Below are 23385 nucleotides of genomic sequence, written 5' to 3' on the forward strand. Positions count from 1 at the left end.
TGCCACGTTGCATGTTAGAGTTACAGTTTCCTTTGTGAATATCTTTCTCCAAGACGGCGTGAACGACACCTCAGGTTTAACTTCAGCTCCTAGAAAGCACAAGTTGTTGCAGTTACTCCCCGTAGTTACGACACCATACATCGCTCACTTGTATGATCAGGACACAAACACATGCAAAAATCTGCTGCAATCTCCAAACCTACCAGTAACCTACTGGTGTATTCTCCGTGCGACTTTGCACAGATTCCTGTCAGTATTAGGGCCCCGGGGTTCTATGTACAGCCAAGATCATGTGTGTAATATAAACCTTTATACCATTTCCCTCATATGTATGAAGTTATGTGACTTTATCTGAACGGCAAATAATTGTTGTTTGAAATTAAGTTTGACGCATTGCGTCACATTTAATACCTGATTTATATCATTAAAATAAATAAAAATGTATATATTTTTATTTCTTAGTATTAGTAAATACAAATTATCCGTGTAATACTATTTATAATAGCCATTCTGTGAAAAGAATACATTTTGTTACTTATATAATGAAACCTCCGTACTGAGTAAAATACAGTTTTGACCAAAGAAACGCCATTCTGCGCTAATACAGACTATTTATTCTGAGGCAGGTTCAACTTTTTGGGGCCTGCTCCCCATCACATGCCATTTACACCTGTGTGTCATGCGCATCACATTTCTGTGCGCCAAAATATTTGACTACAATCATTTTTGGCGCTTGATATGCACATTGAGGGACGGGGCGACACATCGGGACATGCCCGCTAACTAATGTCTAGTGAAATAGGTTCTCATTTAATCAGTTACCCACAATCAGCGCAGGAATCCCGCTGCAGGCGGCTGTCATTGTAACTTATCTATTCTATCGGAATGAGATTTGGGGGATAAGAGTGAATTGAGACAATACGTATCATTCTATCCTTATACAATGTGGCAGATCCCCCAGAAGTGAAAATACTCCCCGAGAGATTTACTCCGTCACTAACAGGATTTTATTATCATTTATTCCGACCCGCGCACTCCAGCTAATGCCAACACTATTATATATTTAGGATGTATAATTCTTATATAAGTCAGGCAGCCTAGTCATTGTGAGAGACTCATATTGCTTTATTAAAATATATCACAACCGGTAATGTATCTCTGCTTCAACAATAAAACAAATATATATATACAGTGGTCGACAAATCACCAAAAAAATCTACTCGCCACCTAGTACCAAACGTGTGCTGCTTGGGCCAATAGGAGCTCGCCACGATGTTAAATCCACTCGCCTGGGGCGTGCAAATGTATAGGTTTGTCAAACATTGTATATATGTATATATAATTATATATATATATATATATATATATATATATATATATATATATATATATATATATATATATATATATAAATAAATAAATAAATAATCTATCAAAGCAAAAATAGTAGCGCCAAATAATTCTACATAAATAATCTACATATAATAAATAGTAATTGGTGTATATTAAATGTGAGTGATTTAAGATAATGAAAATATTAAAGTACAAGATGTGAATGTGTTTTTGTCTAATTGCCAGAATAGTGAAATATAAATGACTAATACAATATGTCAGACAAACAATACACACTCCAGTGTTCTTCTGGTACGAGCAGGCTGCTATATACACCCAGAGAGGACCCTTACGTGGGCTCTACATGTGGGGGTGATATTATATTCACGCATTGCCTGATTTTTATCTATCCTTGTGAGTGAGCCCCCCCCCCCCTTCCCTTGTTCCCCTCATTAAATGTATTTTTTATGCTATGGTGCGCGCGCTTTCTCTTTCTTCTCATATATATATATATATATATATATATTCACAGATCACATTCCAGGATGCACTGTTTTAAAGTAAAAACCCTTTTGTGCTTTATCCAATGTACCATCGCCAGAAGAAGAGATCAGTGTATCTCGAAAGCTCGCACAAATAAAAGATCTCGTTAACCACAGAACGGTATCGTGTGTTCATTTTTGATTATTAAGCTCGGCTAACATGGTACAGATAACCCTACATATATCTATCTATACATAATAATTTTTCTTTACTGTAAAAATATAAGTAGCCTCATGAATAAATTGCTGTGAGAAATATATACTCACCGGCGCTTTCCTTCAGTGCTGCTGCAAAACAGAGCAGAGAAAGGTGCGATTACATAGAATACGTTTTCTGCACACAGGAATTTATAACCACGCATTACAGACCCTCCCAGCGCTGACATCCAGAATACTCCGTTACACAAATCATATTTTGGGGGTTGACCTCAGACTTTAAATCATTAGCTCCCAGCAGTTGAGGGATTAAAATATACTGGTTTCTTTTTTAAAAATAAATCAAATTAACCAACAGATTTTAAAATAGACGAACAAATAGTAATTCATGTGCAGTCTGGCTCTAATATGTTTGCAGTGCCTATGATGGCATTTAAATATACACTGATCCAGCAAATAGTGCACTACATAAGTGTGGTGACCCCGAAGAATGACGTAACATCCTATGTTCTTTTCAGCATATTTATTGTAGGCAGCCTTTGGGAATTTTATGAAGACTTTCAGGAACACGGCTGCACTCTGACACTGAAGGGGTTAAGTCTGAAACTAACAATTACTATTGCTGGTTCACCAAATGAAGAGTTTCCTCATTAAATGGGTGCAAATGAATGTCCCACCTTTCAATATATATCAAATAGTCCACGGCACTGTTCTTTCCTCAATTTAAATAGAGGCAATAGCAAGCATCTTTCACATCCTCAGTGCATTTGGTTTCATCATTCACACGTATAGAATGTACCTATAGAGTCGAGAATCGTAGCTCTGTTCTTTGCTTGGGTGGTAAAGGATTCTGAATTCCATAAACTTAAATGCAATCTTTATACATTTCTCTTCAAGCAGTCTTAACATAGCACTCACCTATTTCTCTTACTGTCAGCTCAAAATATTCTTAGTCAATCATCAATGCTTAAAACCAATATTCCTTCATGTAGCAATATCCACTTTGATCTAGAAGAACCTCTTTTTTCTGTCACTAAATACTATAGTACTATAGTTAATCCTGTTCTCACTCTATTGTATTGTCTTACTAACTATTTAATTAACCTTTGAACTCAAACTCTTGCAACTCAGTAGACAATCATTTCTACACCTGGCTGTCTTCAGACTGATTTAACTTCTTATCTTTATGTAGAGGCAGCTAATCATTTTCCAATATCAATTCTAACTTCATACCGTACTAAATTAACTAGGTACATGCTGAATATATCATAATCAATATTTAGGAGGATTTCAAGCCTATCTTCAGAAACCACCATACATTACTTATACATTGTAACAACCCGGCAATGCATTGCCCGGCGCCCAGACACTAAGGGGGGAAAAAAAATATAATCATGTTAGCAATGTATCCTGCTCCCTTAGAAAGGTTCAATCTCCCTTAAAGTAAATTTGTTACCCTCATAAATATATATTTTAAAATATAGTACTGTGTATTTCCCCCTGTGCAATGTGCTGTGATTACACGTCTCTGCAGTCACTTTAAGCTGTTCCGCAGCAAACTCATGAGAATCGCTTTACTAAAACCCGCCCGCAGCAATACGCAGATTAACAATGTGCCCGCAGATACACGGTTACACACACTCCTATCACAGAGACATTAAGTAAAGATTGTAAAAGAGAATTAAAACCGCTAAAGAATGCGGTAACTTTCGAAACATTAAAATACTAAAGGTATCAAAAAGGATTGAAATAAACTTATACTTGCATTTGTTAAAAAAGCAGAGTTCCAGCGACCTACATGTGCCCCATGAAACATCACTATTACCCTGGTCACTTTAGCCAGGGGACGGACGGCCTCATTAAATGGCGACTTGTTTTCCCACTCACTGTAAAAGTCTATATGTTGCCGTCTCAAACACTCGTCTGTTTATTCTTAGACGTCGCTAGAACTAAATACGGCTCTGGTTTCCTCTAAGAAGAATCCAATCTTATTAACACTTTTTAGTTTCCAATTAGGATTAAAAAACTGGATATTTTTCTGTGTAATCTGTAAAGTTAAGATTATCGGCGCAGTTACTGTTATGTAATTCTGTATTTTTTGGATCCAGGTGTTAAAGTGGTGGTACTCACTCCCTCCCTTTTCTCTTCTGTATCCCTTTCCCTATGGGTTTTTTTTCAAAATCTAAATAAAAAATAATTTACAAAAAAAATTAAAAACCTGAATATTAATAAGATCCCTACTTGCTTCTTAAACAAACAAAGTTCTGCGGAAGCTTCGGGTCTATAACCTCAACTGGTTTAACCAAATTATAATTTCTTCAATGACAACGGCGTCTGTAAGAAGTAAGATGCAAAAGGACTGGAGCACACTGGGTACTGAGGTACTGTCAGTATCATACGGAGGTACTGTCAGTATCATACTGAGGTACTGTCAGTATCATACTGAGGTACTGTCAGTATCATACTGAGGTACTGTCAGTATCATACTGAGGTACTGTCAGTATCATACTGAGGTACTGTCAGTATCATACTGAGGTACTGTTAGTATCATAGGTAAAATGTTCAAAGAAAGCGTGTAACCCCCCAGTACTTACAGAGTAACACCGCCAGCGCCAGCACTAACATGGTGACTGCCGCCCGTAGCTACAGAATCCTTAACTTCATGAGCTAGAAGTAGAAAGTCTAACACCAGTTTCACTTCCTTATTTTTGATGCCCCACACACTTCCTCAACACCCCCACCCAACTTTAGCACCAAGCATCCCAAGAGTACAATTAGGATCCATATATCATGTTATTTTGGCCTCTGCATCAGGAAACATTTGCACTAGCTGAACCATTTCTTCTTAACCCTTGAGTGCCGCTGGGACCTACGACATAGGCTTTGGTCCCGCTGCGTCCGGCGGCGCGCGCTGCCGCATTACTCACCATCACCTGGTATCCTCCCGAGCCGGTCCCAGTCCCCCCTTGCTGCACGGCTCACTACGCGCTGTGACGCGTCAGCCGCCAGGGGATGCAAGAGAATTGAGATCCCGAACGGTGACGCGTCACGTGGTGCGCTGGTGAGCCAATCAGCGCCGGGTCTGGAGCTGTCAGAGCTTCGTGGGGGGCGGGGAAGTGTGTGTGTGCGTATGGACGTGTGTGTTTGGATGTCGGATGTGTATATATATATATATATATATATATATATATATATATATATTGTGTGTGTTTCTTACAGCCCCTCTCCACCTCCCTCATTTATTTTCCCTTTTTGCTGCCCGGGTCCCCCCCTTCCCCGATCCCCGCAGCTGCTTCCCGCTCGGGCAGGGAGGTGGGAGCGGGGTCAGTCGTTGGTTGTTTGGGCTCCCCCCCCCTCTGCCTCCGATGCTTGTGGCTGCTGCCCAGGTGGGAGGTAAGCGCAGGGGGGGGGGGGGGGGAGCGGGGTTGGCGGGTACGTGGCTGGCCCCATACTTGCCCGCTCTGGGCGGATTGAGCGTGCGGGGAGGGGGGGGAAGCTGGGGAGAGACTGGCGCGCACGGGGAAAGGCTGGCGTTGCATTGGTGGTTCAGTGGGTGGCGCAGGGAGGTGTCCCACAGCCCCCGATCCCCCCCGGGAGAGCTGTGAAGGGGCCAGCTTGTGGGCACGCGAGGCTCCTGCATGGCGCCGCCTCCCCCTCCTGCCCCCGGTTTCTCCTCGGTTGAAGGAGAGGGGTGCGAGAGTTTGTGAACACACGTTTCCTCCTCCAACCCCACATCTTGGCCACGCCCCCCGCGCAAAAGTCAGCTGCAGACCGCAGGTTACGGTGCAGTGACTTTCACGCGCCGCCTGTTTGCAGTACGTGCGCGCTGTCTGAGGCAGCAGGGCCTTAGACATACAGCGTCGCAGTGCGCTGCTGACCCGTCCAACACGGAATGGCTTCAAATCTACATTGAATATAGAAAGTTTAATTAAATCTCACATTTGAAGTAGAGAATACAGGGAATGGTTCTTCTGAGCAGAAGTTAAAGCAGGTCCCCCACGCAATAAGCCTGTAGGTTTGTTTTTTTTAGGGTCTCCCCCCCACCCCCCCTACAAACAAGCACCAGGGTCACCAATTTAAAAACGGAACGACAAATCCGATGTCGTTGCAGCCTTAGGCTGCACTTATAGTGACGGTGACATCAGACTGCGGTTGCTGGAAAAATAAAATTGAGATGACTTCCAGCGATCGCGACCAAGCCGTCGCTCTTACAATGCACTTGGTTTGACACGACACCTCGTCTCCGCCACTATAAGCGCATCCATATATTGGCTGCTGGAGACAATGGCAGCAGGGCCAGTGCTGAGTACACCATGCAAGTTTCTCCCGCTGGGAAAAAAACCCAGTTACATGGGATACAGAGACTAAGGGGGTTCCCGAATCAGCTACGAGAGACCATGTAAGGTAAAAATACAAAAGCAAGCTGGACTGCTGCGTTAAATCATTCACAAAGTATATCTACATGCGACTTATTCTAGATGTCATTTCTCCCTACTTGTAAATAAGTGCCTGCGTGCAAAAAAACGTTTCTCCCATTGGATGCAGGCCCTAAAGAACAGAATAATGCTCATGGTGTAAATCCTCATTGCTTTGACACTCTCAGCTCTTTGGAAACACAATGCTCATTTTTTATTAAGAATTGCAAAATGTGCTCATGTAACAATATAAACATGCAGATAGATGCAAATCACTAAAAATTAAACTCTCAAAAACCACTGACTGGTTTGGGCAGCTATACACTGTATGAAGGCAAAATAAACATCCCAAAAAACACATCAGAACTCATGTAAATTGGTTGGTATTTTATTAAGATTGAACATTCAATTTAAATGTGATATTTAGTTAACTGGGAATGTAATACAATTTAGCTGTCTGTGCCACTGGACTCTTAGGCTCGGTGTCATGAAACCGCGATATGGGACATTACGTCCGATCTCTGGGCAACTGCCACTGCTGTGAATACCGCCAGATAGGGGCCGCGGCTTTACACCCTCCCAGTTCAGAGAGCTTTAAAACGTCGACATCCAATTACTGGCTGCCGGTTATCGCTATGAAATGCCATTCCCCTCATTAGCTGCCAGTCAGGACTCTGAGCCGTGCATCTCCTGAACATACTGCTACACAACAAACCCATGGCAATTTCCCCAGGATGTATACAGAACCAGGGGGGGTATATTTTGGAAAGAGAAATGAGGACTGGGCTTTAGACGCAGTAAGCTACCGAAAGAATGCATTCACATCCTATAACACCACACTTCATATGCAGATAATTTAATGGAAATGTAACTCTTTATTGCCGATAACTTCTCCAGGGGCAAGTGACAGCAGGTCCCGCTCACACTTTCAGGTTACAAAGATGCAGTCCTCACTAAGCAAAATACATTGGAGTTGCAATAAAGCAAAAGTTCAGATACGCAGCGCCTTCTTTTTGTTACCACTAAGAGTTCTTTTATAATTTAAATATGTTTTAATAACTTTTCTAATTTAGGCTGAAGACCTAAACTTGAAACCTATCACATATTCGGCAACACCATGCTGCATCAGGACTGCACTTTCAACCCACTGCACTGGGAAAAGGTTGTATCCGAGAAGGGGCTTTTATGTAATCTTGGGGGTGAGTTGGCGTAGAACAGCCCATGGTGGTGATGGATCGGCTGTATTCGAGCACACAGGCTGTGGAGTCCCGACTCCATCACAGGTTGAGAAGCTTCTCATTCAGTGCTATCTGTGCCTGGGTCAAGTTGGACAAGTACGTGACCATCAGCAGATCCTGAGGAGGAAGAGATATTTATTTTTAGGGCACGAGAGATTCCCAATTTGTATAATAATCCTAATCCTGCCATGTATTATAGATCCTGCACACAACACCTGGGTACCATCATATACAGACACGTGTAGCATGTGAGGTTCTACCCCCAGATAAAAAACTTGCTCAGTGTTCAATGGCAGCGTTGGTGCAGAATAAGAATTCTTTGTTCTTGTATAGCGCTACTAGTTTTACGCAGCACTTTACAGACACAGTCGTTGCACCGTGGAGCTTACAATCTATGTTTTTTGGTGCCTGAGGCACAGAGAGATAAAATAACTTGCCCAAGGTCACACGAGTGAGTATTATCTCACATAACCAAGACAAAAAAAGTTTTATTAATATTCAACAGCAACGAAGTTTCAAAATATATATACATAGCACAATAATGTTAAAATCCCCTATGGGGCTAGGTTGGCAATTCAGTGCTTAACCACAAGCAGTAGCAGCAATATTGGCTCAATTCACATTGCCATTACTTGCAATTATGAAGTCTGTTAAATCTCTGGACTTCAAAAAGGTGTACTTAAGGCTCACACCCAGATGCTAATTAGCTACTTTAGTCCACAAATGAGTTAGTATCATAATATATTGCCAGTCAGACTGCAATCTGGAAGCACTGAATGAATACACCTTAAAATCCTGCATATGCAAAGTTTTAGTCAAACAGGTTTTAAAGGGTGTATATGTAGCTTAAGCTCTGTTGGTAAAATACTGTGCAAATAACCAATTAGTCTCATAAGACACTGTAAGCATACAGCACATTGCAGCGCGTGAGGGAGTAACAGTCTATGCACCAGACTGTTAGACAATAACTTGTCTCCAGCCATATTATTACTCATATACACTCACGGCTCTCAAGTTAGAGCATTTGATGTCATGCAACCGCGCAATTAGTAATGTGCACGATAGCAGCTGCAGATAGGAAGTCTTAGCACATTTGTTTCAAAGTCAAAACACCAATTGCTAGGAGATCAGATGTATAGTTTCACAAGAGAAACTAATGTCAATGCAGTATCATATTTGCCAGTCAGACTACAATCTTGAAGCAATGTAATGATATACTTACATATGCAGGATTTTAAAGGGTGTATATGTAGATCAAATGCTCTAACTTGAGAGCCGTGAGTGTATATGAGTAATAATACGGCTGGAGACAAGTTATTGTCTAACAGTCTGGTGCATAGACTGTTACTCCCTCACGCGCTGCAATGTGCTGTATGCTTACAGTGTCTTAGGAGACTAATTGGTTATTTGCACAGTATTTTACCAACAGAGCTTAAGCTACATATACACCCTTTAAAACCTGTTTGACTAAAACTTTGCATATGCAGGATTTTAAGGTGTATTAATTCAGTGCTTCAAGATTGCAGTCGGACAGGAAATATATTGTGATACTAACTCATTTGTGGACTAAAGTAGCTAATTAGCATCTGGATGGGAGCCTTAAATGGTGTATTTAACAGACTTCATAATTGCAAGTAATGGCAATGTGAATTGAGCCAATATTGCTGCTACTGCTTGTGGTTAAGCACTGAATTATCAACCTAGCAACCATTTATCCCAGCGAGTTTTGTAACACTACGAGTCGCCCCCTAGGGGATTGTAACATTATTGTGCTATGTATATATATTTTTTTAAACTTCGTCGCTGTTGAATATTAATAAAACTTCATTATTTTTCTTGGTTGTGTGAGATAATACTCACTCTAGTGTGCCATTGGAAAAGGGTTTAATGACTCCACTAGTGGGACAATTGATATCCCAGGCAATTGTAGTCTATTTGAAATTGTATTACAGTATACTCTGAGTGCAGGTATCTGGGTTCTTATGTTAACCATGTGTTAACTTCTGAGACACACAGACACACAGACACACAGACACACAGACACACAGACTATTAGGTTGAGCGTCGAGTTACATTTTTTGTTGAACCAAGGTCACAAGGCAAGGTTCCCCTGCTTCAAACTCAGTGCCAGAGTCAGTGTCTTCACTCACTGAGCCGCAATACCAGAACATAACCCACACAGGGAAACTTACATTGATGTTGCTGTTGAGCATTGCCTCAAAGTTCTCTGGGTCAATCTTGGGTACTTTGTTCACTAGGTCCATCAGGAACCGCCCCACTGTGTTATCAGCAGTTACCTTGCCAGACTGGCGGAGGATAAGAGGAACCGATGTAAGAAAAACACCAGAAAAATTAATTAAACAACTAAAGCGCTCTGTAAATGTATCTAATGTGATTAAAAAAAAAAAAAAATTGCCATTTGTAAGTAGTCTTAATCAAAAGTATTTTTGACAGAATCTGCAAATTTTAAATAATAAAATACAAATAGATGCCTGTAGGGCTATGGTGGAAAGGAATGAACACGGTGGACGGGAGCATCGAAAGTGGGGGATCAAACCAACAATATCCTTAGACGACGGATTATAAAGAGGTTGCAGTGTATCCGTTTAATACAGTAACTCGCACACTGTGTTCCCTGGAGACTCAGCCATCCCAGGAGGGCTTCAAAATTCACTTTAAAACCAGCCGTCTCCTGCAGTCAGTGAGGCATGTGTATCAGGGGCAAAAAATATACCCCATATCAAACAAAAAATACCATTGATATGAATAGGATTTTTTTCCCCCTTTGATACACATGGTGCAATTGTTTTGCCCCAGAATCGCTACACTTTTACCTCAATAAATATCCCCTTTGTGTCTTTTAGATCAGCGGAGTAATTAAGTTTTAAAGCCTGCAGGCTTAAAATCAAATCTAGTATTTTTAAATAAAATCGTATCGGCAGATTAGCGATACATTGCTTAACAAAAACTACGGTACGCCCTCCTAACAGTTATTAACACTAAAGTGGCCCATCCGGGAAAGTTGAGAACCTCGGACTTAATCCTTGGTCCATATGTTTGGAATTCATTCAGAACCTCTTCAGCGTCGCCCCAGAGTCAGCCGTTTGCTGCTGTTACAGCTGCTCGGTTACAATCCGAAACACACCGACCTGCTCTCCCCCCTGTACCCTGTGTTTCCACTTACCCTCCCTTATACATTGTAAAACTGGAACAGCCTGCCAGAGACTCACAAAACCACCTCCAGTTTAAGTAATGTCAAGACTTCAGCTCTCACATTTTAACCTGGTCTGTAACGGTTACATATACACCCATAATCTTATTCTCCAACTGCCCATGAAATGTCTGTAAATTAAATATGTAACTTCTGTTCATTTAATGTAACCGTGCATTTGTCACCACAACTCTGTGCTCGGGACATACTTGAAAACTAGAGTTAACAACGTATTATTTCCTGGTAAAACATATTATAAATAAATAATACGTTGCATTGATACACTGTTCTTACCAGGACATCCTCTGCATACTGAAGCACTGTGCTCAGAGAATCTTGCAAGCGGGTAGCAGATGATCCCACCAGCTGTAGGTCACTGGTCAGACTGATGGTGCGATTGGTATTGAAGCAGGTCTTTGTGATGAGGTCAACTGCAGGGAAAAGGCAGAAGCATTGAGGGCGAGATCATGCATGGACCAACAGAACATGAGAACACTCTAGTCCTAGGAATGCCTCGTTGCACAGCTAGATCAGGACAATAATGTGCTGCCCTAAAAGGGTAATGAGTACCTCTGCATAGCATTTAATGTTCACATGGAGGTGCTATGTCATGATCTTCACATACCAGGTTCAAAGCTACTTTCATGAGGCAAATTATTCAGGAGTGGCAGCAATATGGCAGACACTAAATCAATCAATATTTACCAATATTACATCTGAGAACAGCAAGTTATATATTGTCGCAAAATGGACATATTATAGTCACACTGCTATAGAGCAGGGGGGCTCAACTACCAGTTCTCAAGCCCTCCGAACTGGTCAGGTTCTCAGGATATCCCTGCATCAGCACAGGTGGCTCAGTCTGAGTCTCTCATTGAGCCAACATGTGCTGAAGCTGGGAAATCTTGAAAACCTGACATGTTGGGAGGGCTTGAGAACTGGGAGTTGAGCCCCCGGCTATAGAGGATTCAATGTGTAAGAAACCGGCACATTTTAATAAAAAGGCTGCACAGTTCCAGCTATATTCGCAATGCAGCACACGGGCACATCATTTGCTCACACACGTTCAGTGTCTAACACAAGATATAGGTAGTCAGATATAGCACCTTACCTCCTATACGCTCAGGGTCGTAATAAATGTACTGCACGGTAAGTGGTGTGAACATCACCCCCATAGTTTTACCAGGAACACCCATTGGCGTGCTGAAGAGGAGAATATGAAATGCAATAAAATGACAGGTAGCACCAAAAACAGGTACAGGAAACAATACATCAGCTTAAGCCAGGGGTGCGCAACTCCAGTCCTCAAGGGCCACCAACAAACAGGTCAGGTTTTAAGGCTATCCCTGCTTCAGCACAGGTGGCTCAGTCGCGGAAGCATGGATAGCCTTAAAACCTGACCTGTTTGGTGGCCCTTTATGACTGGAGTTGCCCACGCCTGGCTTAAACCATTAAATACCATTACAATTTTAAAAGCTATAAATTTATACATAATTCTTATTGAGGTCAATGTATTCAGATGTGTGATGTCTTGAGAAGCTGGTCTAGTTTAAATATAAAAGGTCATAAAGCATAGTCCTTGCATCTCACCAGATGTATGCTTTGATGTTCATGCGTCCGCCCTGTAGACTGGTATCCACTGTCAGATGGATGGGGTTGTTAGCTTCGCGGCTGTAATACTCGTGGATCAGGACTGAGTGCTCTGTGATGTCATGTCCCGTGGCATACCTTTAAAAATGTTTTTAAAAAAACCACGACAGTTCACAGGTCTGGACAGTATACAACGCTGTGCTACATGTAAAGTAAAGTAAACCAATTCATAAGCACAAGTACTTTCTTAACTTCTGTTCGACAAACTAGGTATCGTGTTATATTAAAAAAAATCTAATCAAAATTTTTACTGTAATTCTAATGCTATTTTAAACACATGCACGGTTCCATAACGCCATACATATTTACCATCTTACAATGACTCACTTCTATAGGGGGTTATTGAGAATATATATCTCTATCTCAGTACCGTTAGCCGAGCTTCAATAAACAAAAAATAAATAGATACCGTTCTGTGGCTAACGAAATGCTTTTATTTGTGCGAGCTTTCGACATAAGTGTGCATTTAAGTGAATTTCTTTTGGTGTACAAACCATTGTACCCCTCGTTTTTTCTGAACTTTCGACATACACTGATCTCTTCTTCCGCCAATGTCACAATGAATGAAGCAAGCAAAGGGTATACTTAAAAACAGTGTCTCTTGGAATGTTATCTGTGCTTGTCCTTCCCCCGAGGTGGATGAGATTTATGGCTAGAGGTGTTAAATGGTTCCTGAAAGTAAGTGATGTAAGTGTGTGTGTGTGTGTGTGTATATGTGTGAATATAAATGAATGGAGAGCCCACAGTGTATACAGTCCTTTACAAAAGGGGTGTGTGGAGTGGGAGTTAATATAAATGGTGTGGGTAGGTGTGGAAATGTGAGATAGATAGATACATACACACACACACACACACACACACACACACACACACAATCGGGGTTATTGATTATTGGTTATACAGTATATACACTTTATTTCTGCAGGAAACCAAGGTAATGTCCTGAAATTTGAAAGAATTATATGCAGCCATAACTTACAAAGAGAAGACACTGTTTTTCTAGGCTTTAATTTTCTAGGCCACGTAGCTAGTTTAGAAGGGTGTTCTCAAACGGATTTTATGAGCCCAGGAGCGGTTTAAAGAATGTGACTATTACAGAGAGGTCATCTTACCATCCCAAGATCTGCTCGCTTGAGGTAACCTTCTTGTGAAGTTCGTACATGTTCTTGGCAAACTCCATATCGACAGCCACCTAGAGAGCAGACAATGTATCGTATGTTAGTGGAGTTACACCTAGATCTTACAGGCCCAGTGAGCCTCTGTCAAACCGATTTTGCACCCTGGTGGCAATGGGTGTTAAACTACAAAATTCTAGTTCTACAAAATTCTAGTTAGGACCATAATCTAAGAGCCGAAGGAGTAACCAGGAGGTAATGTGTCACTACCTCGGTGAACACAGTTCAAATCCCAGTGTTGGTAACTAGTGACTTTGGGCAAGTTACTTAGATAGTAAGTTCCTGACCTGCAGAGCTTGCAGTGTTTGTAGAATTATATGTATATCAATGCGTACACGGTCTGCACTACTTAAGAACAAAAATATACTCTTCTTAAAACTGTTTGAGGAATTGCATGACTGTAAATATGGAAACGCCTTTCCTAAAAGGGCTTGAATGCTCTGTGTACATTACTATTACATTGAACATGATAGATACATACCTCATCCTCAGACTCATTGTGCGGGACAGAGAAGCAGTTGGTAACATCCACACAGTGCTTGTCTACCGTACCTGCAACAGCAAACACAGCTAATTGAGACACTGCCAAAAGTTAATTAAAAAAATAGGGACAGCAGGGACCGGCAACTTCATCTCTTTAACTCATCTACATAACGGGCAGGAAGTGAGAGGCCTCAACGCAATACCGATGCACATCCAGCCCCTCAGGATTGCATTAAAACAGAAGCATTGTATAGATCATTTATAACGCACCAACACATTCCATAGTGCAGTACAATAGGGTAGGTGGGCAAAAACAATAAAATGACATACACTGTCACAATAGGTAAGGAGGGCCCTGGCCCAAGGAGCTTACAATCTATAAAGGAAAGGTAAGTGGGAACATAGGGTACAGGGGATAAGAAGGTTGGTGTATTTCTTATAGCCGCTTATTAACTGAAGGCATTAGCGTTGGGGAAGAAGTGGGATTATGCGGAGATAGAGCCAGCGATATGTGAAGCTGGAAATATTTCAATATACTTGAGAAATACTTTACCCAGGTCCAATAACAGAGCAGCTGTAACAGCAGCATATGCACGAGACATGGGGCCCTCACACCGGGGGCAGGCCGGCTCATGGGGCCCTCACACCGGGGGCAGGAAGGCTCATGGGGCCCTCACACCGGGGGCAGGCCGGCTCATGGGCCCCTCACACCGGGGGCAGGCCGGCTCATGGGGCCCTCACACCGGGGGCAGGCCGGCTCATGGGGCCCTCACACCGGGGGCAGACCGGCTCCTGGGGCCCTCACACCGGGGGCAGACCGACTCCTGGGGCCCACACACCAGGGGCAGGTCAGCTCCCGGGGGAAGGCCGGCTCCCGGGGGCAGGCAGGCTCCCGGGGGCAGGCAGGCTCCCGGGGGCCCTCACACTGGGGCAGGTCGGCTCCAGAGGCCCTTATACGGGGGGGCAGGCCGGCTCCCAGGGGCCCTCACACCGGGGCCAGACCCTCACACCGGGCCCGACCGGCTCCCAGATTTCGCTGCAGGCCCACGGCCTCCCTATACAGCGCTGCTTACCCAGCAGGGTCCCGATAACCCGCGCCGCGCCCTCATTCCGCCGCTCGTAACTGTCAACGATTGAGGCCAAGACCACCGGGTGCAGCTTCACCACGTGCCCGTGCAGCGAGGCCGGAACCCCCGCAGCCGAGGAAGCAGAGCCTGGCGCCGCCATGTTACCGGGAGAAGGGAGGAGAGGGGAAACTGGGAGGGAACGCGGATAGGTCGGGTCTAATGCGCGTCACCGCCTGCTTAGCTTCTGATTGGACCAGACGGCGGCTAGCTGCCGAGCTGTGAAGGGGAGGGATGACTAGACAACATGCTCTCCTCCAATTGGGTGCTGATATGTCTATCAGAGTGCGAGCCTCTGTGATTGGTCTCTGAGCAGCCGCTCTTATTTACACCTTTATTCTAAGTACCTGTATGTTATTATTATGGGTCTAACTATAGGTCATGTGTCATAACAGGGGGTATAAGGATATATACAGAAGTCATAACAGGGGGTATAAGGATATATACAGAAGTCATAACAGGGGGTATAAGGATATATAGAGAGGTTATAAGGATATATAGAGAGGTTATAACAGGGGGTATGATATATACAGAGGTTATAACGGGGTATAAGGATATATACAGAGGTTATAACGGGGGGTATAAGGATATATCGAGGTTATAACAGGGGTATAAAGATATATAGAGGTTATAACAGGGGGTATAAGGATATATAGAGGTTATAACGGGGGTATAAGGATATATAGAGGCTATAACAGGGAGTATAATGATATATAAAGAGGTTATATCCTGAGAAAATACATCCACTCAACAGTGAGTGCAACTCAGTCACAATGAGTGAGGCTGACTACCATTAAGAGCACTAGATACTATTTGTATCATTCTATATTACAAGTGTTTATATGCAGATACAATGTAGTGTGTGTATATAATGTAACCATTCCATTCGCTGAGTCTGATGCATTGTTTTCCTTGAAGACTTGTTTAAAGAGATATACACACATCCTTCCACTGCCCACGTGGAGTGCAGGGCCAGCCACTATCTCCGGCCAATCGGCTACCTGGAAGGGAGGCGACATCTCATTGGCTGGATGTTGCCCCGCCCTCTCCTAGCAACTGTTGCTTGGAGACAGTAGTGTATACAGAAAGAGGAGTAGAGAGCAGCATGGCCACCCACTTCAGTGCAAACCAGGTATCCTGGGCATAGAGAGGGCTACAGGAGGAGCAAGCCTCCACTGGGGGGGCATATAGTATCACTCACTGGGTATATAGAGACACAGGCGTGACTAATCACTGGGTATATAGAGAGACACTGGTGACTGGCCACTGTGGTTTATATTGAGACACAGGGGTAACTGGTCACTGGGTATATAGAGAGACACAGAGATGGCTGGTCGCTGGGTATATAGAGATATACATGGGTCACTGGGTATATAGAGACACACAGGTGTGACTAGTCACTGGGTATATAGAGACACTGGGGTGACTGGTCACAGTGGGATATAGAGAGAGTCACTGGTGACTAGTCTCTGGGGTTTATAGTGAGACAGGGGCAACTGGTCACTGGGTATATAGAGAGACACAGGGGTCACTGGGTATATAGAGAGACACAGGGTTGGTTGGTCACTTGGTATATAGAGAGACACAGGGGTGACTGGTCACTGGGTATATAGATACACACAGGGGGTGACTAGTCACTGGTGTATATAGAGATACACAGGGGTGACTGGTCACTGGGGTATAGAGAGAGACACGGGTGACTAGTCACTGGGTATATAGACACCAGGCTGTATGGGATATTGGAAATGTAAATGAATAAGTGTTATCATTAAACAGTGTGCTAATCACTTTATATAGGATAGCTGTAATGGACTGCATTTGTTTTCTTGCTTTTTCTTGTAGGACACTTTGTTTAACCCTTTTACTACCAGAAAGAACTGCAATGTATAGCAAAGCATAGGGTTAACCCAGCCCATGGCAACCTGGGATACCCCTTATAGGCAGTGTTCGACAAACCTATACATTTGCACGCCCCGGGCGAGTGAATTTAACATTGTGGCGAGCTCCTATTGGCCCAAGCAGCACATGTGTGGTACTAGGTGGCGAGTAGATTTTTTTGTTCGGCGAGTAGATTTTTTGGTGATTTGTCGACCACTGCTTATAGGTATACCCTAATAACATCATGCTAACAGCTGCACGTATAGAAAGATTATCTGGTCACACCACCCTACGTAGACAAACAAATAACTGTGTCATGCCCTAAGTACACATCATACTGTACATACTGTAGCACGCACTCACAAACAGGTGTTCTGTTTCACAGTACCAGAGCGCCTTCAATTCAAATAACCTGCAAAACTGGAATGTGCCCAAACCCTACAAAGAGGTAAGATAGAAACCCAGAAATGTCCCAATGTTTTGTCTGCTCCCATTAAACAGTAATCCCCTCTCCGTGCCCTCTGTTTGAGTTCCTTGGTTATTGTCTTTAGTGAAATGAACTATACTAAACTTCCCGCATCACGTGCATGGCATGTAACGTGTGATACGAGTGATCGGACAAATAGCCTGCCGTTTGTAAAATGTATTAGTGAGTAAGTACCCGTTTTAAATGGTAACCTTTAAAGTCATTGATAATGCTGCTCGGTGACGAGACAAAATGGGTTGGGCTATCAAAAAAGTCTGAAAATGTTCCTGGAAAGTCCTTGCAAAGAAATTGCTCTGGATGTATTACATGATCAGGTAACAAAAAGGCTGTGTGAGACAGTGTGACAGAGGGACAGACACTTGTGGGTTATATGTAAAGATTTTGCAGTTCCACACTGGGAATTTAAAATGGCCACGCATTACAAAGCAACTGGAATCTTTTCTGCCAGCATAGCCTTCGACTCCGCGTTTGTGTCACGGTTGCCTGTTTTAGCCTCTGAAGTGTTGTGTCTCAATCGTTTCCCTGCTGTTCTAGCGTCCCTCCGCCCAGGAGGGCTACACACAGTTCATAGCCAATGACAGAGGCCACTTGCTTCCAGGCGCTCCGAGGTCAAAGGTGAGCCCCCATCCTACCTGCTAATCTCCTTCACTGCACAGAACAATGAAAAGGATTTGCTTACGGTTATAACAACTTATTTTCATGTTATGCAGCAATGTAAACCTAATGCGCAACCTGTATAGTGTACTCCTGCCCCGAGGAACTTACAATCTAATATTTAGCGCTTGCTAAACTGGTAGATAAAATGGCTGGCGCAAAGTGACAGGTGTTTGCACCGGGTTCAACTATCATTCACTACAATGACATTCCCCAGCAAATTAACGATAGCTTGGAAATACATCTACACAGATAGGTGGAGACATCCATCCACATTTAGCACTGCTGTAAAATTCTTTCCATCCATATTCATGCTTTGTATAATAATAACTATTTCATATAGCGCTTTTTCTCCCACTGGCACTCAAAGCGCTTCACAATGACAGTATAGTGCGCAGTATACAGCATTGTACATAGGATTTGTACAGACAGAGGGGCCTATTCAGGTAGCTGCGATAAGTGACTTAACACTTGCAAAGTGCACGTTACAAGTGATTTTGCATGTGTAGCCATTCAGAAAGCCGTGATAACATGTCTCCATCGCCTGTAAACGGCTTTTTTTAACCATCGTTATCACTTTCGCTATGATGTGCGGTAGGTCAAAAACATCAGAAACTCGCATTTTTTGCCAGTCACTGCTATCCAAGTAGCGCCAAGATGCAAATCGCCTGTTAAATGTTTATTTTTTTGTGCCACCTAAAAGTTGGCGAGATAGGAGTTGGAATTTGTATAATTTATTTTTACTACATAGGATTGAAGCAGGGAGTCTCTGGACATGAACCTCATTCCTTTCAGCCCCGGACACCCCCTGCTTCCCGAGGTACAGGTCCCAGGATGGGGTGTCGGTATCTCCTGCAAGTTTAAATGTCCCGGTCACGGCACCCGATACTGAGGCCTGTACCTCAGGAAGCAGGGGGTCTCGGAGCTGAAAGTAATGCGGGTCAACTCTGGAGACCCCCTGCTTCAATCCTATGTTATTAAAATAAAAACAGGACGTTCGCCTGTAAGAGCTGTGCAGGGAGATTGCATGTGATTGCATGCAAGAGCTGTGCAGGGAGAGGCAGCTTCTCTCTGTGCAGGGAGATCGCCTGTAAGAGCTGTGCAGGGAGATGCGGATTCTCTCTGTGCAGGGAGATTGCATGTAAGAGCTGTGCAGGGAGATCGCCTGTAAGAGCTGTGCAGGGAGATGCAGCTTCTCTCCGTGCAGGGAGATCGCCTGTAAGAGCTGTGCAGGGAGACGCCGTTTGTCTCTCTGCAGGGAGATTGCCTGTAAGGCCAGGTCCCCGCTGGCTACTACAGTGCCTGCTGTGGCGGATGCTGCAGGGACAAGAGCCGCCCCTCAATGGGACCAGGCCCGTTGCAAGGGGGGGCCGCCGCAATGCGCCGTGAGTTTTTCCAGCCTGCAAGAAAATTGTGAGGGGAACTAGCGATGGAGCGCTAGGCCACGCCCCCAGCGGTTAAGCCAATGAGGGCGAACCTGCTGGGTGATGTCATAGCCGCGCCCCCGTCACGCCCCCCGTCTTTCCCCCTGCAGCTCTCTGCAGAGCGGGGAATTCGGCTGCATGCGCCGGCAGCCTCGCAGGCGCGCGTGCAGCGCAGGCACTGGGGCCGTAGCCTAAGTGCTGTGCAGGGAGACGCCGTTTCTCTCTGCTCTCTCTGTGCAGCTCTTACTGACTGCTGGAGGGAAATCGCATGTTCCGGACATTTCGCTTGAAAAGCAGCTAGAAACCCGTGCGTTATGTTATTTTTTTTAAACAAAATGCGATTTGCCTTTCTGAATACTGTTTTTTTCGCAGATTTCATGCCGTGAGCTAGTAACATTCCAACATGTTCGATGTTGCAATGATAAAATCGAAGCTACCAGAATAGGCCCCATAAGGTGTAGTAGGTCAGGGGTTGGGCAACTCCAGTCCTCAAGGGCCACCAACAGGTCAGGTTTTCAGGATATCCCTGCTTCAGCACAGGTGGCTCAATCAGTTGGTCAGTTGCTGGCTAGCCAAGTCCAGTCCTCAAAGGCGACCAACAGATCAGAGTTTACAGATATCCCTGCTTCAGCACAGGTGGCTCAATCAGTGGCTCAATTGAGCCACCTGTGCTGAAGCAGTAATATCCTGAGAACCTGCGCTGTTGCTAGCTCTTGAGGACTGGAGTGGGACACCCCCTGGTGTAGAGGACGGTTGCTTTGACCAAGGCTGAGGCTTCTTTTCCTTTCTGCAGACTAACCCGTGGGGGACGTTTATGGGGACCTGGGATATGCCCCCGAAAATCCCTCCTGCCAAGCTGAGCTTAACATCTCGCTCAGCCGCAGCCTCCAAGTGCCTCACAGATTGGATCCAGGATTCCCGCCCTCTTATCAATGCCTGCAATGGACTGCGCCCCCACATCACAGGCAAGGTGTGACCTTATATCTCCCAAACTATACAGGCCAAGTAGGGTGTATGCCCCACGTAAACCTTCAGCGCCACTTGACCCTTTATACAGAATAATGGCAGGTGGGGAATGAAGGGGGTTGCAGAGGGACCCAGTAGAACAGTCCAAAAATAGTTTGATACGACCTCATTCCGAAATTATTCCAAGTACGTTTAAAAGGTCAGCTAAAATCCCCCATGTAACACTGCATATCCCCTCTGATACTATCCCGTTTCTGTCTGAGGGGTCCGGGAATATGTTTGGGGACTCCTACAGTAAGTCACTCAATGTATGTGAATATCCTCTCCATAGAGCGAGCATGGCCAAATTCTTCGGGCGTCAAAGGCCCTTGAGGACGTGTCTGGGACATTCGGTAGCATGCCGCCGGCCATTGAGGTAAGTGCTTTGCCCTAAAAACCCCTACCCTAAAACCCTTATATCTGCTAAAACCCCTTAAATGAACCCCCTACCCTAATCGCCAAAACCCCTTAAATTACTCCCCTGCCCTAACCACTAAAACCCCTTAAATTAACCAGTAACCCAAGAGCTAAACCCCTTAAATTAGCTCCCTACCCTAAAAGCTAAAAACCCTTAAATTAACCCCCTACCCTAACCACTAAAACCCCTTAAATTAACCCCCTAGCCTAAACAGTAATAAAACTGACCATAGAAGTGGTTGGCGGTGAGGATTCCGGCGGCAGGGTGAGTCGCGGTGAAACAGCTACGACCAAATGTCCCATTCAGTTTGAGGACTGCAGTTTGCTACTTCTGCCATAGAGGGTCATATTCTCATTGGTAGCACAGCATTGATGTACTCTGATTTACATTGCAACCCATGTGTTCGAGTTAAAGCTTCCGGTATAGGTCTTTCTTATTGTGACATACTGCTTACTCTTTTGGGGGGCATTAAATAATACAGTCAGCTGAGAATCCGGAGGAGACAAAAGTCACCAATGGCACATCCCAGAAAAGCAGCAGATGCGCCGGTCAAGAGAAACACAGACACCCTCCTGAGAAGGTCGTAAATGACAATCCACCTGTATCTCCAGCGGGGAGCCAGCGGAAGTCTGACAAACGTGACCTGGGGACTCCAAAAGGCATTCTTAAAAAGGAGGAGTTAGAGAGGGAAAGAGCACCCGGTGGACCAGAAATGTGTTCAAGATGCACACCCCACAGTGAAGACAAAGCCAAAGAAGCACCCTAATGATTGACACAGCTACTATAAACTCCTTTGCCGCCAGAAGGGCCTTGAAACCATGTCTGCTGAATATCCATTTGGGGGAGGGGGGTGTTGAGTTGCTGGTCTTTCTGGTAACAAGAGGGGTTTAATCACAACCAATAAAATAATGGGGATAGAACGTTGTTCAGTTTCAGTAAATGCATGCTACTTGCACACCCAAGATCTAAGGATTTTTAATTGCAGAAAATAGAATTAGTAATTCAGAATGACGTTTGTGTGTGTGTGTTTGGTTTAATGCGTCCCAACAAGGCATCAAATCACAACCTCTTAGTAGTAGGAATCTGGGTACCGATGGCGCATTGCAGTCTTTTCATCACCATGAAGCACCAAAAAGATGACCAAGTTCTGTATAACATGTCACTTTAAGTACAGATAACGTTACATTTTTGTATGGAAGATCGTCTACACCACAGTCCGAGGTGACCGCAAAACATACGTCAGTAACATTATGTAAAGTTGTCCCATAAAAATTCCTTGATGCCGGTTTGTAAGTTTGGTGGAATTTGGCATGTAGTGTGGTGTTTATACAGCAGTCACATCAATGCCACGATGTTACTCAACAATAGCCTTATGCCCTCTCCGGCACTTGACCTTGAAATGACAGGCAGAGTTGAAGCTCTCCCTCCACAACCAAAGAAGTACAATCAGTAAGCAGCGCTTCCGTCAACTCAAAGTTATTATGAGACGCTGCTTTCTATACATTAATGAAACCCCTAAGCACTAAATTGGCTCATAAAGTGGTCATTAGCTAATGGTAGCCATACTTAAGTCTTGCAACATATTTACTTTTTTTAAACTGCGAATTGTACCCAAAAATGTTTTCAAATCCACAGCCTGTTATTCACAACCGTTAAACCAGCTACTAGGTGCAAGGCGCTAGGTGCGAGGCGCTCAGTTCTAGCGCTGATCATTGCGGTATTCCACATGTTCTCTAGCAGAAGAGGTGAATTATTGCCAAGATATTGCAACAGGAGGAAGCCTGTTGTTCTATTAACAAACGGTTAGCTAAGGAAGAAGTGCATAGGCGGCTTGATAAAATTGATTTAAATAAAGCACATGGCCCCGATGACATTCACCTAAGAGCCAACTTCAGCAATAGCCAACCTATTCTATTTGATGTTCAAGGACTCCATTTCCATAGGTTCCGTACCACAAGATTGGCGTAAAGCAGACATGGCGCCTATATTTAAAAGGGAGCTAGATCACAACCAGGGAATTACAGACCTGTAAGCCTGAAATCAATAGCGGGGAAGCTACTTGAAGGCTTACTACAGAATAATAATAATAGCATGTTCTTGTATAGCGCTGCTAATTGTACGCAGCGCTTTACAGAGACATTTTTCAGGCACAGGTCCCTGCCCCGTAGAGCTTACAATCTATGTTTTTGGTGC

At 44.0% G+C, this 23385-nt stretch overlaps 4 protein-coding genes across 5 annotated transcripts in view; 1 reads left to right on the forward strand and 3 right to left on the reverse strand.

The window, feature by feature from the left end:
- The window catches only part of LOC142499967 (high affinity immunoglobulin gamma Fc receptor I-like), a 19444-nt gene extending 19303 nt beyond the window's left edge, over positions 1-141 (reverse strand). The window contains 1 exon segment of the mRNA XM_075610024.1: positions 1-141. This exon segment is cut by the window's left edge and continues 175 nt beyond it. Within this exon segment, the coding sequence (XP_075466139.1) occupies positions 1-141 (141 nt within the window).
- The window catches only part of PCP4L1 (Purkinje cell protein 4 like 1), a 374963-nt gene that overhangs the window by 236427 nt on the left and 115151 nt on the right, over positions 1-23385 (reverse strand). The gene's annotated exons all lie outside the window — the stretch shown is intronic.
- EIF3F (eukaryotic translation initiation factor 3 subunit F) lies at positions 6818-15466 on the reverse strand. Its single transcript, XM_075607799.1, has 8 exons — positions 15276-15466; positions 14201-14271; positions 13657-13736; positions 12485-12622; positions 12006-12097; positions 11189-11325; positions 9876-9989; positions 6818-7800 (listed from the first exon to the last, which is right to left on the reverse strand). Exons 1-8 carry the CDS (start codon positions 15427-15429, stop codon positions 7723-7725), a joined length of 864 nt encoding a protein of 287 aa, XP_075463914.1. The 5' UTR covers positions 15430-15466; the 3' UTR covers positions 6818-7722.
- Positions 16309-22149, forward strand: CFAP126 (cilia and flagella associated protein 126). The gene is made up of 6 exons (XM_075607800.1): positions 16309-16458; positions 17590-17652; positions 18226-18306; positions 20563-20739; positions 21067-21150; positions 21674-22149. Exons 1-6 carry the CDS (start codon positions 16432-16434, stop codon positions 21956-21958), a joined length of 717 nt encoding a protein of 238 aa, XP_075463915.1. The 5' UTR covers positions 16309-16431; the 3' UTR covers positions 21959-22149.

This window comes from Ascaphus truei, chromosome 7, assembly GCF_040206685.1.
Source record: "Ascaphus truei isolate aAscTru1 chromosome 7, aAscTru1.hap1, whole genome shotgun sequence".
NCBI lineage: Eukaryota > Metazoa > Chordata > Amphibia > Anura > Ascaphidae > Ascaphus > Ascaphus truei.